The 12,861-nt window shown below is 36.0% G+C and overlaps 1 protein-coding gene across 1 annotated transcript; it reads right to left on the bottom strand.

Annotated features, from left to right (window-relative positions):
* Positions 1–722: 722 nt before the first annotated feature.
* nudt7 (nudix (nucleoside diphosphate linked moiety X)-type motif 7) lies at positions 723–11,575 on the bottom strand. The gene is made up of 4 exons (XM_051932019.1): positions 11,443–11,575; positions 9,326–9,482; positions 7,561–7,719; positions 723–1,471 (listed from the first exon to the last, which is right to left on the bottom strand). Exons 2-4 carry the CDS (start codon positions 9,479–9,481, stop codon positions 1,103–1,105), a joined length of 684 nt encoding a protein of 227 aa, XP_051787979.1. The 5' UTR covers position 9,482; positions 11,443–11,575; the 3' UTR covers positions 723–1,102.
* Between the last annotated feature and the right edge of the window lie 1,286 nt (positions 11,576–12,861).

The following is a 12,861-nucleotide window of genomic DNA, read 5'->3' as shown; positions in this document are numbered from 1 at the left end:
GTCAATTTTTCAGCAGAAGACGCTACTGGGGTTCCCTTATATCAACAGCAATATGTCTATGTAATGCCTCACTGTGGCTCTCATTGCCAACTCAGACGTTTTTCTTTCTGTTGTTTTTTTTCCTTTTTAGTCATTCTGGTGTGTGTTCAGATTATAGTGCATGTGTTTATCTATCTATCAACCTATCTAGTTATCTGTCTATCTAAGTATACAAAGACAGTGCAGTTTGTTTCAAGATATTCAAAGCCATTTTGGATAAAATGAATGCTAACAGTGTCCCCTAGTGATATTTAGTGAATTATTCACAGTAGATAAAAATGATCTCTTTAATAATGTCAATTCATAGTCATTCTACTCTGCACTGAATACTTACTCTTTGTTATGCATTATTTAGTACAATACTACTCACATAGTAGTCTTGCACTTACTTTTTTCATTGACACAATAAAGCACAGAACATATTTATTCCAATTTAATGAAGCATAACATTGTTTAAAAACACACAATATTGCTAATTTGTAATGTATTTGAATAGTTTGCCTCATTTGCATGATGTCTGTAGTAAAGTATGAAATTTCATTAAAAATATAAAGTATAAATGGCTTTTCCTCTAACGAAATAATGCTTTAATATATTATAATGCTTGGTATTAACCATTGTGCAGTAAAGTAAATTGTGCCTTATTGTTATGTAATCAATGCAATAAATGCTGGCAACACAGAGAGACAATGAAAGTTCTATTCATATATATTTTACAGAATTCACAATACACATACAAAGTTTATATATGATTTTAATTAATGACAAGACCTCTTGAAAAGCATTAGTATTTAAAAGAGAGGGCACACAGAAAATAAAATAAAGCAGAAGACAGATTAAATTCATACCTTACATGATATTATCTACACAATCTGGCAAACATATTGGAAAAAGTTTATTTCTGCGAAGAAAAGCAGACATAATCAGTTACATTATTTCTTCATTAAGGGCTACATACTCTTGCAATATGTGATTTTCTTCCTCACACATGTGCAAGATTTCAGTTTCAATTCAAAATTTGGGAATTTCCATTTTCAATTAGTACTGTTAGTGTGTAATTATATCATAGGTTGCTTTGCTGGTATGTTTTAAGCCTTGCTTCGAAATGGGTCAGCATATCATTAAAGTCAAACGCTGATACAATACTGGGTTTCTTCCCAAAGGCTAACATGGCAACAAGCAAAGCAAAACTAGCAGTTAGGCCCCAGATTACATAGGTCTTGTGTGTTTCTGGGTCCTGGTATGTGAAAAAATCCAAATACTCTTGTAAATTCTGACTGGTTTGTCTTGGGAGGAATTGTCTGTCGTGATCTGTTGTATCCAGAAAGTAGGCAAGAGGCACAGAAAATACATCACTCACTTCATCTGGGTTGGGCCGGGCTTGAAACCTTTCTTCAATAAAGGCGACCACTGGAGTTACCAATATTCCAGCCTATTAACATATGTATTTATATATAAATATAAATCAAACAGCGATCAGAACAAAACACAGTTTTTATAGACTATAGTAGACGTATGGCATAATCCAAGCCATCATGCTGAATGAATAATAGGGATATCCAAATACTAATTAAACATTTAATACAATTCATGGAATAATACCAGAGTTAACTCAAAAAGTAATAGCAATGTATTCAATGACGTTGAAACTTATCATTTTTCAACATTGGACCCCCTGCTGGTCAACATGCTTAACCCAAAATTGCATTAGCTTTCATATAACATAAAAAAAAATGTCCTTGTACAAACCTATTATTATGCTATAGCCAAATATCATGAATCATGATAAATCACCAGTTAGTATACAACTTAGTCCATTAGTCCTTTGGCTTATTCCTACTGTTGGAAAAAATCAACAAATTGATTTGTTCCAACATTCAATAGTTAATGTGGATGGATTGTGCATTCTATATTCGATTTTTGGGGACACTTCCGATTATTAACTGGCCACACATAACTGCAGTTATACAGTTCTGGTATACTTCAGTTAATTTCTAAATTTAAACTTATTTAGTACACAATGTTAAATGATTATTTATTAGTTTTTGTTTCACATTCTATGGACCACCTGCAGGAGAAAGAGATTGTAAATGAACAGACTAAATTTCTTAATTTCAATGTAGTGAAGGGGTGCACTCCCACAGTAGTTGTGTACACATTCAACACCTGGATGATCAACAACCTGTGCATATATAATTTTGAAAATCTTATATATTTAGCCCACAGAGTTAAATAATTGGCTGTTACATTTGGTTGCTGCATCTTTATCACTTTAATAGTAAAAAAATTTAAACTGAGTCGAATGTGATAACTGGACTAATCATAAAAAAGATACTAATACTTTTAAAATAATGTTTGAGTTACCCCTACTTTCACTATCTATCCATGCATCCAACTGCAAAGTCTATATAATTAAGTGGTATTTCTTTGCCCAACACCTAATACGAAAACAAGTACAAAATAATTATATATCATCTGTTCTTTACAATAATTTATTTTGTGCATAAAGCACAATAGTCATACTTGTTAAATGCCATATATTTGGGAATGAACCACAGGAAAGATATAAAAAGGTAATGACAAATTACAGCTCTCCTTGAATGATGGCGTCTAAATATCCTAAAAAGATCCCATAGAAGGCTGGAAGTCTATGGAGGACTGCCTAACAGGTGAACATCTTATGTTTTTTGGTAAATAATCTTCAAGTAGTTGTGACCTAATTGTATTTTCACTATACACTATCAAAAAAGAAAATGTACTTTTCCAACCAACTGTTCATTGCACATATGCTGATTCTGATTTAATTGATCTAGCAAGCTATCCCTGGTTATCTGGAAATCACTCTCAACATCATTAGGGGGTCAAGTCCTAAAGATGCTGATTCCTACAACGTCTGTCATGTGTATTCCAATCTTGTATATTTTAGATCCTGACTATCATAACAGAAGGACAATGAGATCTACAATTTGGAAGAAAAATAAAATGTGCACCAGTTAAAATGCCTTCCTGCCACTCATATTACCAGAGTCCTATATTTCTTCTCCTCATTTCATGTAGAAACACTCTTCGCTTTTGTGATGTCTCGACTGTGAGCTAATGCCTCAATAGTTTCTCTGCTCAAGGTATCAGTGGACTATAACATTTTCAAACTGTTGATGCCAGTGTTCTGACACTGACCAATTTTAGTGATCATACTTCAGCGGTTACAAGGGCTACTCACCCCATTTCAACAAAACAGACAAAATTAAATTTTTCTACTCTAAAGGAAGTTTGTTTAGCTTTGTGGCTTCTTTCTGGCACTCTCTTTATAGCTCTGCTCATGTAGCTTGATCTGTGAACCCATTCAAATCATACTTAAAAATTAATCTAAACTTATGTGTTTTTTAATGGAATACTCCAGTAACTGCATTATCTAATTTGAATCAACTATAACAAATTAAATAATTAAAATTTAAATTGCATTAATATGATTAAGTCAGTTAATAAAATAAAAATACAGGACTCTTTTGAAATCCATCAACTGGTGTCTTTGAAAATTACATGTACAGCCAGGCAGGTGGGCTGGGCAAATTTAGCAAAGGGCACTAGACTTTAATTGTGGGGTGGATGAATAATTACAATACAAATAAAGTCCACATTATTTTGATTCACAACAAATATGAATGAGACTACATTAGCAGCAGATTATAGCAAACAGAACTTCATCCTGCACAAGGTCACGCTGCAGGGTCGCACTGCAACAAGTCAAAGGAAGGCTGTACCATTCAAACATGTATAAGATGGCACTGGTAGTTTTTGTTTTCCATTTATTTTTCAACATTTGTTGCCAGTTTATTTGTAACGTCATGTATTTTGAGTTGCCTATGCTGTATGTTTTATGTTAAGCAAATCTCTTAGATGAAGAGACGGTTGTGGTGAGACACTATTTTTGTACTATTTATGCCTTATGTGCCCATAAATGTATACTGACTTAAGTACACTATGTGTGTAATTTTATCATTGGCCAGAATTTAAACCTAGTCTAATGCAAATGTGAGGCATCAGTGCTAAAACCTGTCCTACTCAAAGGTACACTTTCCAGGCACAATTGTACAGTTGTTGATAAATCCATTGTGACTCTATTAAGTGTAAATATGTATAGATTTTAAGAGTCAAAGGTACATGTAATTACCAAGAATAGTAGATTATACTGGTATAATGCACTGCACGCCGGCATTGAAGATTTCACTGGTATGACCATTTGTGATGTCTACACCTTGTAGGACATCTTCATGGCAGAACAAAAATGGAAATTTCAACTGGCCCCATTCATTAGGCAGAATGGTGGCTCAGAGGCTAAGGATGTGCACTGATGATGCCAGAAGGGATCCTAATCCATTGGGCCCTCAACCAGGAAATTGCTCCAGGGACAGTGGACAACAACTAACCCTGTGCCCTGCCCTTCTGCAGTCATGCAAAAAGACAATAAAGTATGTAAAATCAGACATTTGGCTCTTTAATCTATTCAACAAAGGTTACATAACAAAAAAAACACATACTATACATGAAAAAAGATATACTCAGTGGCTTTTTTATTGGATACACCTCCTCACTAACACTAATGGACTCCTCTTCTAAATAGCCAATGATATTACTGTAGTTCAGTGTATAGTATAGCATGCAGACATGGTCAACATGGTGATGAGGATACATTGAGTACATGACCACCATACATGTATGACTGGAGGGTGGAACAATACCATCTGGTATAACACATCTTAATTTCCAATGTGACATGCAGATGGTAGGGTCAGGGTTTGATGTAAACAACATGAATTCCTCTTGCATTCTGTCAATGTAATAGGCAGATGGTTTTGATTATAATAGTGTGCTGTATGTTTTCTTGCATTCATTATGCCTCTTAATACTGGCTTAGTGTCATTTCAAAGCCACAACATACCTAAGCAAACATGCTGACTGTGCACATCTCTCTATAGTCAGAATTGACCCTTTTCAAGAAGATACTTACAACAAAATAATGTGCCATCTCACAAAGCATGCATCATCTCCAACTAGTTCTATAAACTTAACAGTAACTTCAGTTTAATCCAATGACCTGACAGTCACCAGGTCTAAATCGGTCTAATGCGGTAGTTAAACCCCTACTTAAGAAAAATAATCTCGACCCCTCTGCTCTTGAAAATTATAGACCCATCTCTAACCTGCCTTTCTTAAGTAAAATTCTAGAGAAGGCAGTCATTATGCAGTTAAATGAGCACCTCAATAAACATGCTATTCTTGATAAATTTCAGTCAGGTTTTAGAACAAATCACAGCACAGAAACTGCACTCGTTAAAGTAGTAAATGACTTGCGGGTAAATGCAGACAGAGGCCATTTATCTGTTCTCATCCTCTTAGATTTGAGTGCCGCATTTGACACCATTGATCATAATATTCTTAAGAATCGCCTTAGTCAATGGGTGGGCCTCTCTGGCAGTGTCTTAAACTGGTTTGAATCCTACCTGGCAGGGAGAAAATTCTTTGTTAGTTGTGGTAATTATAACTCAAAGACACATGATATTCTATATGGTGTTCCACAAGGCTCTATCCTGGGTCCGCTGCTCTTCTCAATCTACATGCTTCCATTAGGTCAGATTATCTCGGGACATAACGTGAGCTACCACAGCTATGCTGATGACACACAGCTGTATTTATCAATAGCACCTGATGACCCCAAATCTCTTGATTCGCTAACACAATGTCTAACCTGTATCTCAGAATGGATGAATAGTAACTTTCTCAAATTAAATAAAGAAAAAACCGAAATCTTAGTGATTGGCAATAATGGATACAATGAGGCTATTAGAAATAAACTGGATGCATTAGGATTAAAAGTCAAATCGGAGGTAAAAAGCTTAGGGGTAACCGTTGATTGTAATCTGAATTTTAAATCGCATATTAATAAGATCACTAGGACAGCATTTTTTCACCTAAGGAACATAGCAAAAGTTAGACCTCTTATATCATCGAAAGATGCAGAGAAATTAGTTCATGCGTTTGTCTTTAGTCGGCTAGATTACTGTAATGCACTCCTCTCAGGACTACCCAAAAAAGACATAATAATAAATAATAATAATAAATTTTATTTATATTGCACTTTATATTTTAGCAATCCCAAAGTGCTATCAATCGTTTGCAGTTAGTGCAGAATGCAGCTGCTAGAATCCTTACCAGGAAAAGAAAATCCGAACACATTTCTCCAGTTTTGATGTCACTACACTGGTTACCTGTGTCATTCAGAATTGACTTTAAAATTCTGCTTATGGTTTATAAAGCTTTAAATAATCTTGCCCCGTCTTATATATCGGAATGTCTGACACCTTATATTCCAAATCGCAACCTCAGATCCTCAACTGAGTGTCTCCTTAGAATTCCAAGAGCAAAACTTAAAAGAAGTGGTGAGGCGGCCTTCTGCTGTTATGCACCTAAAATCTGGAATAGCCTGCCAGTAGGAATTCGCCAGGCTAATACAGTGGAGCACTTAAAAAACTACTGAAAACACATTACTTTAACATGGCCTTCTCATAACTTCACTGTAATTTAATCCTGACACTCTGTATATCCAATTCATTATAATAACTATTCATTCAAAATTTGTACTAACCCCTACTCTCTCTTCTGTTTCCTTTTCCGGTGTCCTATTGGTGGTGGCTTGTGCCACCACCATCTACCCAAAGCACCATGATGTTCCAACAATGATGGATGGATTAAAAGCCAGAAGTCTGTATAACCATCAGCATCAAGTGACTCCGTGAGAACCCTAACTACAAAGAGGACTATTTCATTTATGTTAGGTAGAATGCCCAAAGGGGACTGGGCGGTCTCGTGGCCTGGAACCCCTACAGATTTTATTTTTTTCTCCAGCCTTCTGGAGTTTTTTTTTGTTTTTTCTGTCCACCCTGGCCATCGGACCTAACTCCTTTTTATGTTAACTATGGTTGTCTTATTTTAATTTCTTATTTGTCTTTTATTCTTCTTTTCTTCATTATGTAAAGCACTTTGAGCTACTTTTTGTATGAAAATGTGCTATATAAATAAATGTTGTTGTTGTTGTTGTAAATCCAATAAAGGAATCTAGGATAACATGGAACAGTTGGTTCACAACATTAAATAACTTCCATAACTTCCTGAAATAAATCTGAATGAACTGTGTTATGCTATTGTGTCAGCATGAACCAACATCTCCAAAGAATTGTTTCCACACATAGTTTAATCTATGCCTTGAAGAATTCAGGCTGTTCTGAAGTCCAAAGAGACCTCTACCCAGTACCAGATATAAAGGTATACCTGATAAAGCCTCTAAGAGTAAAATGCAAAGGAGAGAAGTCCTGCACTTTCAGGAAACTTTCCCTAACTAATTAAACGTGAGGTAGCTGACAATCTGTAATGTGAAATCATCCCTGCAGACTTTATAAGTTTTAGTGTTTAGTCATTAATGAAAGAAAATTTGAAACATGTTTTGTATGTCCTTAATATACCTACCTTGGTAATTGCTGGAACAAGTCTGCAGATCACATTCACTTTCTCACGTGGAAGCCCTATTTCTTCTTCTGCTTCTCTCAGAGCTGTGTCTATTTCATTATTATCCGCAGGGTCAGATTTTCCACCAGGAAAACATATTTCACCAGCAAAATGCTTTAACTAGAAGACATTTCCATTTTAACATTCAACTGATATGCATTTAATAAAAAATGTCAAAATTATACATTTTAAATAGTACTAAATACCTTCATAAAGCTGAAGCAAGTTGGAAAATATTATATTATGATCAAATAAATATGAAGAATGACAAAAAAACACTTCTTCTAAGTTAACGTGATTTAAAAAAAAAAGTAAATCCTTTACATGAACTGAATATGATAAAGCAAATACTGCAGGTTTGCAGGGTAATAACTGTCGCAAGGTGCAGTGAAATTCTTACTTGAATCTGTTAATCAACATGCAACACATCACCACTCTCCTGCACCATGATTAATGAGTAACTACTTTATATCAAAACATTGGTATTCACTGCATTAAAAATCACACAGAACTAACATTATAACCTTTGATTGCATTCAAAAATTCTCTTACTCTGTGGAGATGAAACACTTCTCCTTTGTTGTTTTTCCTCCTCAAGCCAAGTCACATATCCTGAGTAAATGTCTCCTCAACTTATATTTAGAGTGCTACTCCTCATAAATTAACTAGATCATTTTAGTGTACTGATCATACCAGCACATAAGACAATCTCTTAACTTTCAGGTAGGCTATTGCTGGAGAGTTAAAATACTGTGGTACTACTCTTTCCTTAATTCAATGGGCATCAACAGCTTTCATAAAGAATGAAAAAAATGTTTTGTATGTTGCTAGGTGGCATCAAATATATCACGAGTGGGCAGATTCAGTCCCGGAGGGCCGCAGTGGTTGCAGGTTTTTGTTCCAAACCCAGTTGTTTAATTATAAAAACCAATCCTTGTCAATTATTTAATTTCATGGCTTGCTAGTGCTTTAACTCTGCCGTGTCAAGTCACTCTCGTATCCTAGATTTTTTTTCCTTTCTAAGGATATCATCCAAATGATTTAAAGTCTAAAACAGACGAGTTATTCTCAGTGCTTCACTTTTTTCTCTTCACTTTCCATCCAAGTATTTAATTAAACCCAATTGTGCATGATAAACACACACATGTGTAAATGGAAACAAAGTAAATGGAGAAATGCTGGTTTCTTTTGTCATTTGCATCTTATTGCTAATAAGGAGCAATTAAAAAACAAGACTGTAGCTGTTTAAGACTAAAATAAGCAATAAGGGTTCAGAATCTTAACGCGCGAGACAACTAAAGTGAACCAGAAGTGTTACCTGAGCAATAAGTGCTTCTTATTAAGCAATTGGGTTGGAACAAAAACCTGCAGCCACTGGGGACCTCCAGGACTGAATCTGCCCACCCCTGAATAAATCATTGAACATGTTTTTCTTCGGGACTGTTGATTCTTGGATTTGGATCATTGTGTATCAAAAACAAGGTATATTAATACGTGCAGCCTACAATTTACTTTTGAAAATTGTAAATTTAAATAAGCACTGTCCGCAGAGCAATTGTTTGAAAATTGCCTTTCATTTACTGCTACTAGGATATTTCCCAACTCTCCTCAAACTGGAATTGCATAAAGGAGGTTTGGGAAAGTTATGTAATCCAAACAAATACAAATATTACCTGTAAAATGCATATTTGATATAAAAAGCATAAAATAACACACTAAAACTTACTTGTTTGGCCCGAACAGTCAACAGTACATGAACCTCTCCTTTTTTTAAAAACAAAGGGATAAGTACTGATGCTTTAGGTTTAAATGGTAAGTGTGAAAATTTGTTTCCCAGATCATAACCTTTTAAAGTAATCTTGATTTTTTCTATAATAGACATTCTGAAATAAACAAACAAATTTAAAGAAAATTAAAATTCTTATGACAAAAATAGGTTTATTTTTTGAGACTGGAATGTTATACTGCAGAAAAAAAAGCATATGTTATGTAAAATTATACAGTCAAAAACAATAATAATTTGTGGGTAAGGATAAATGAGAAATGCATGATTTTAAAGACTGGCATTTCTAATATTTAAATATATTATATTTTGGTAAATTTATAGATTTCTACTTTATTAAATGAAGTAATCTTTCTAGCTTTTAATCAAAATGGGTTTTCTAAATATGGTGCTATGTTTATATAACATAATTGCCAACCGCACATTTATTCTCATTTGTCTTTGCCAGGTATTATAAAAAAAGAATGGTGGCACAGTGGTTAGTGATACTACCTGATAGCTTCAGTGTCCCAGGCTCAAATCCCAACCAGGCCATAGTCTGGTTTTATCATTCTGTGTCCATGATCCCGAATGAGGATTTTCCTCAATTACCCTACCTTTCATCTACAGTACGTCCCAGAGACATGAAAATTATGTTCCTTTGCAGCTTTAAGTTAGCAAAAAAAAAAAAGGGTAGAAAATGCATAGTGATGGACTGGTGTATAACCCAGAGTTCATTCCTACCTTTACCCTGCTGTAACCTCAAATTATTTGTGAGCTAGGTGCAGAAGGACAGATGTGAAGTAACACAGTTCTCAATAATTAAGACAAAACAAACAGCTTTTGAAATAATCCATCCATCCGCCAACCTGCTGAATCCGAACACAGGGTCATGGGGGTCTGCTGTAGTATTTTCATAAAATTAGTTTATGGTGTTATCTACTGCATGTACAGTTGGAGTCAGAAGTTTACTATAGACTTAGGGTGCATTCTTTAAATCTCACTTGATAAAGCCCCCCCAGATTTTATACTAATGAACTATAAATTTGCCATATTCAAATTCATCAGACCAGGCTACATTTTGCTAGTCAACAGCTGTCCATTTTTGGTGTGCCTGTGCCAACTGCAGCCTCAGCTTTCTGTTCTTGGCTGACAGCAGTGGAACTCAATGTAGTCTTCTGCTGTTGTAACCCATATTCCTCAAACTTCAACATACATTCTGATACTCTTGCTCACCACCACCACCGCCTTTCTGTCAGCTCAAACAAGCCAAGCCATTCTTCTCTGAATTCTCTCATCAACAGGGAGTTTCCATCTGCAGAACTGCCACTCACTGGATGTTTTTGTTTTTCGCACAATTCTGAGTAAATTGAAGAAACTGCTGTGCATGAAAATCCCAGGTGATTATCAGTTACTGAAGAGCCCATCTGACATCAACAATCATGCCACAGTCAAAATCACTAAGATCACATTCTTCTTCCATTCTGGTGTTTAATGTTTAACTGAAGCTCCTGACCTCCATCTGCAAGATTTTATGTACCGTATTACCCTGCTGCCACGTGATTGGGTTATTAAATAACTACATGTTATCACAACGTCTAACTTGCGTTTGTGCACGAACATCACCACTTGCAGATATTACTTAACTTTTTTGCTTGCTCGTTTTTTTAAAGATAGGTAAGTAAGATCGTTTGTGAGTTAGCTGCGTTCCGTAGTGCGGTTGAGAATGCACGAATTGGGGATCGAACGGTAAGGGCGAATACATCACTCTTTATGCTGTTTATAGTGCCAATTAATGTTAAAATAACTTCGGTTTACGTAGAATGTACATAGTCATTGAATATTCAGGTGACGACACTGAGCTCCAACTGATTAACTTTCCTCATAAACCGCACTTCTAATGCCTTTCTAACCGCTGTACTGTATTTCGACTAAAACGGAGACCTTATATTGCCTCACTGACGGCTTTATGTGTCCATAAACGGTGTCATCTGAGAACACTACTACAAAATTCTGTTGAAAAAGACATTAGTATAAATAAAAAATAAAACCTTTCTACTTAACGCAATTTCATAACTTACCTTGACGTCACGTTACCAGAGGTGTGTCCCAAAAATGAAACGTCTGCAGAAAGCCATCTGTGATTGGCCGCTTGATACTGAGGTTTTGATACTGTGTCTAGCTTTCGCAGCGGCGCTTCGAGGCTTGTTTCAAATGCGCCCGTCACGTGATTTTGAGGCACGCTAGCGTAATGACGTCATTGATATCTCCACAATCAGCAGCCGATTTGGTCGGTCACTCGTCAGTTGAGCTTCTTTAGTTCAAAGTGTAAAAGCAGTTGTCCCTGCTGCATCGGTAAAGTGTGTTGACGCGAGTTCAAATCCTAATTGGGGCTCGCGCATGGTCCTTGCCTAAAGTTAAAATAGACTTTGTTAAAAGCAGTTATGTAGTACTTACGGAGTTAACAAATATATTTTGGAGACATTATGAACGATTTACATGGGACACCTTTTTCCTTGGTTTGGAATCGCGTCCCCCTAGAATCTGTAACAAATTGATGAGCATGTTTTGCGTAAGGCAGCGCGCATTATAACAATCCAGTATCTATTCTACCCCATGTCGATCATATCAGAGAGGCTAAGAAACGCTTCGCTAAAGCCAACGTGGTCATTACACCAGTATATGCGCAAGACGCTCCTCATTAAACATTTTTACTATTCAGTGATTCCCAGATCTGTAGATGATTTGTATTATAGATTTCCAAAAAGCAATGTGAGTAAAAGCGTGTGCTGCATAACTAATCACAACTGTCTTTAAAACAGAATCAGCGCCATCAACAGCGTCTTCTGCAATTTAGGCAAAGCGTCGGGATTTTTGCGTTAATGAGACAAAAATGTTCAAAAGAAAATTTGCGAATTCATCCAGAGGTGGACATAAAGATCACTCAGGTACTGACAAGAATGAACAGCTGGATAAGCACACCTGGAGCCAAAATTTCAAAAGAGCACATGACTTTGTCAGCAACATCCTTTGCTTGTGAATGGATCTTATCAAAAGCTGCGGTGGGGGTTAAATAAGTAGTCTTCCTAAGTGCAGCACAATAGAGTAAATCAATGATGTAAATATAATTATTGAAAGACTAAGCTTTTGTCGTTTCTGTATTCTTAAACTATCTTCCAGTTATACAGTCCCCCGCAGTCACTGTCACATTTAACGTTCCCTGCTCCTCACCGGTCTTGTTACCCAAAGCATCAACGTTGAGTTTCATTCAAGACTTTACCGTTCTTCCTTTCATACACATAAAATAAGACACACATTTCATCTACATACGTGCCCAATTAATAATAATAATAGTAAACTGGCAGGCATGAGAAAAAGCACAAGATTGGAATATTCATGAGAAGAGCCTATGGGATCAGGGTGAGGAGGTACCATGTCTCCCATTACGTGAGCTCGTCTGCCGCCCCTCAGTTACACTGGCACGCGTTACACTGGGGGCA

Source organism: Erpetoichthys calabaricus, chromosome 9 (genome assembly GCF_900747795.2).
Source record: "Erpetoichthys calabaricus chromosome 9, fErpCal1.3, whole genome shotgun sequence".
NCBI lineage: Eukaryota > Metazoa > Chordata > Cladistia > Polypteriformes > Polypteridae > Erpetoichthys > Erpetoichthys calabaricus.
Note: the sequence above shows the minus strand (reverse complement) of the source record. Positions and strands in the feature narration are given on the sequence as shown.

What these genes read in the sequence shown, in the direction of transcription:
- nudt7 (XM_051932019.1), bottom strand. Translation starts at nt 9,481, where the DNA reads ATGTCTATTATAGAAAAAATCAAGATTACTTTAAAAGGTTATGATCTG. An exon ending in TGACTGTTCGGGCCAAACAA is followed by an intron (nt 7,720 to 9,325) that starts GTAAGTTTTAGT and finishes AATGTCTTCTAG; the next exon opens with TTAAAGCATTTTGCTGGTGA. An exon ending in TTGTTCCAGCAATTACCAAG is followed by an intron (nt 1,472 to 7,560) that starts GTAGGTATATTA and finishes ATATGTTAATAG; the next exon opens with GCTGGAATATTGGTAACTCC.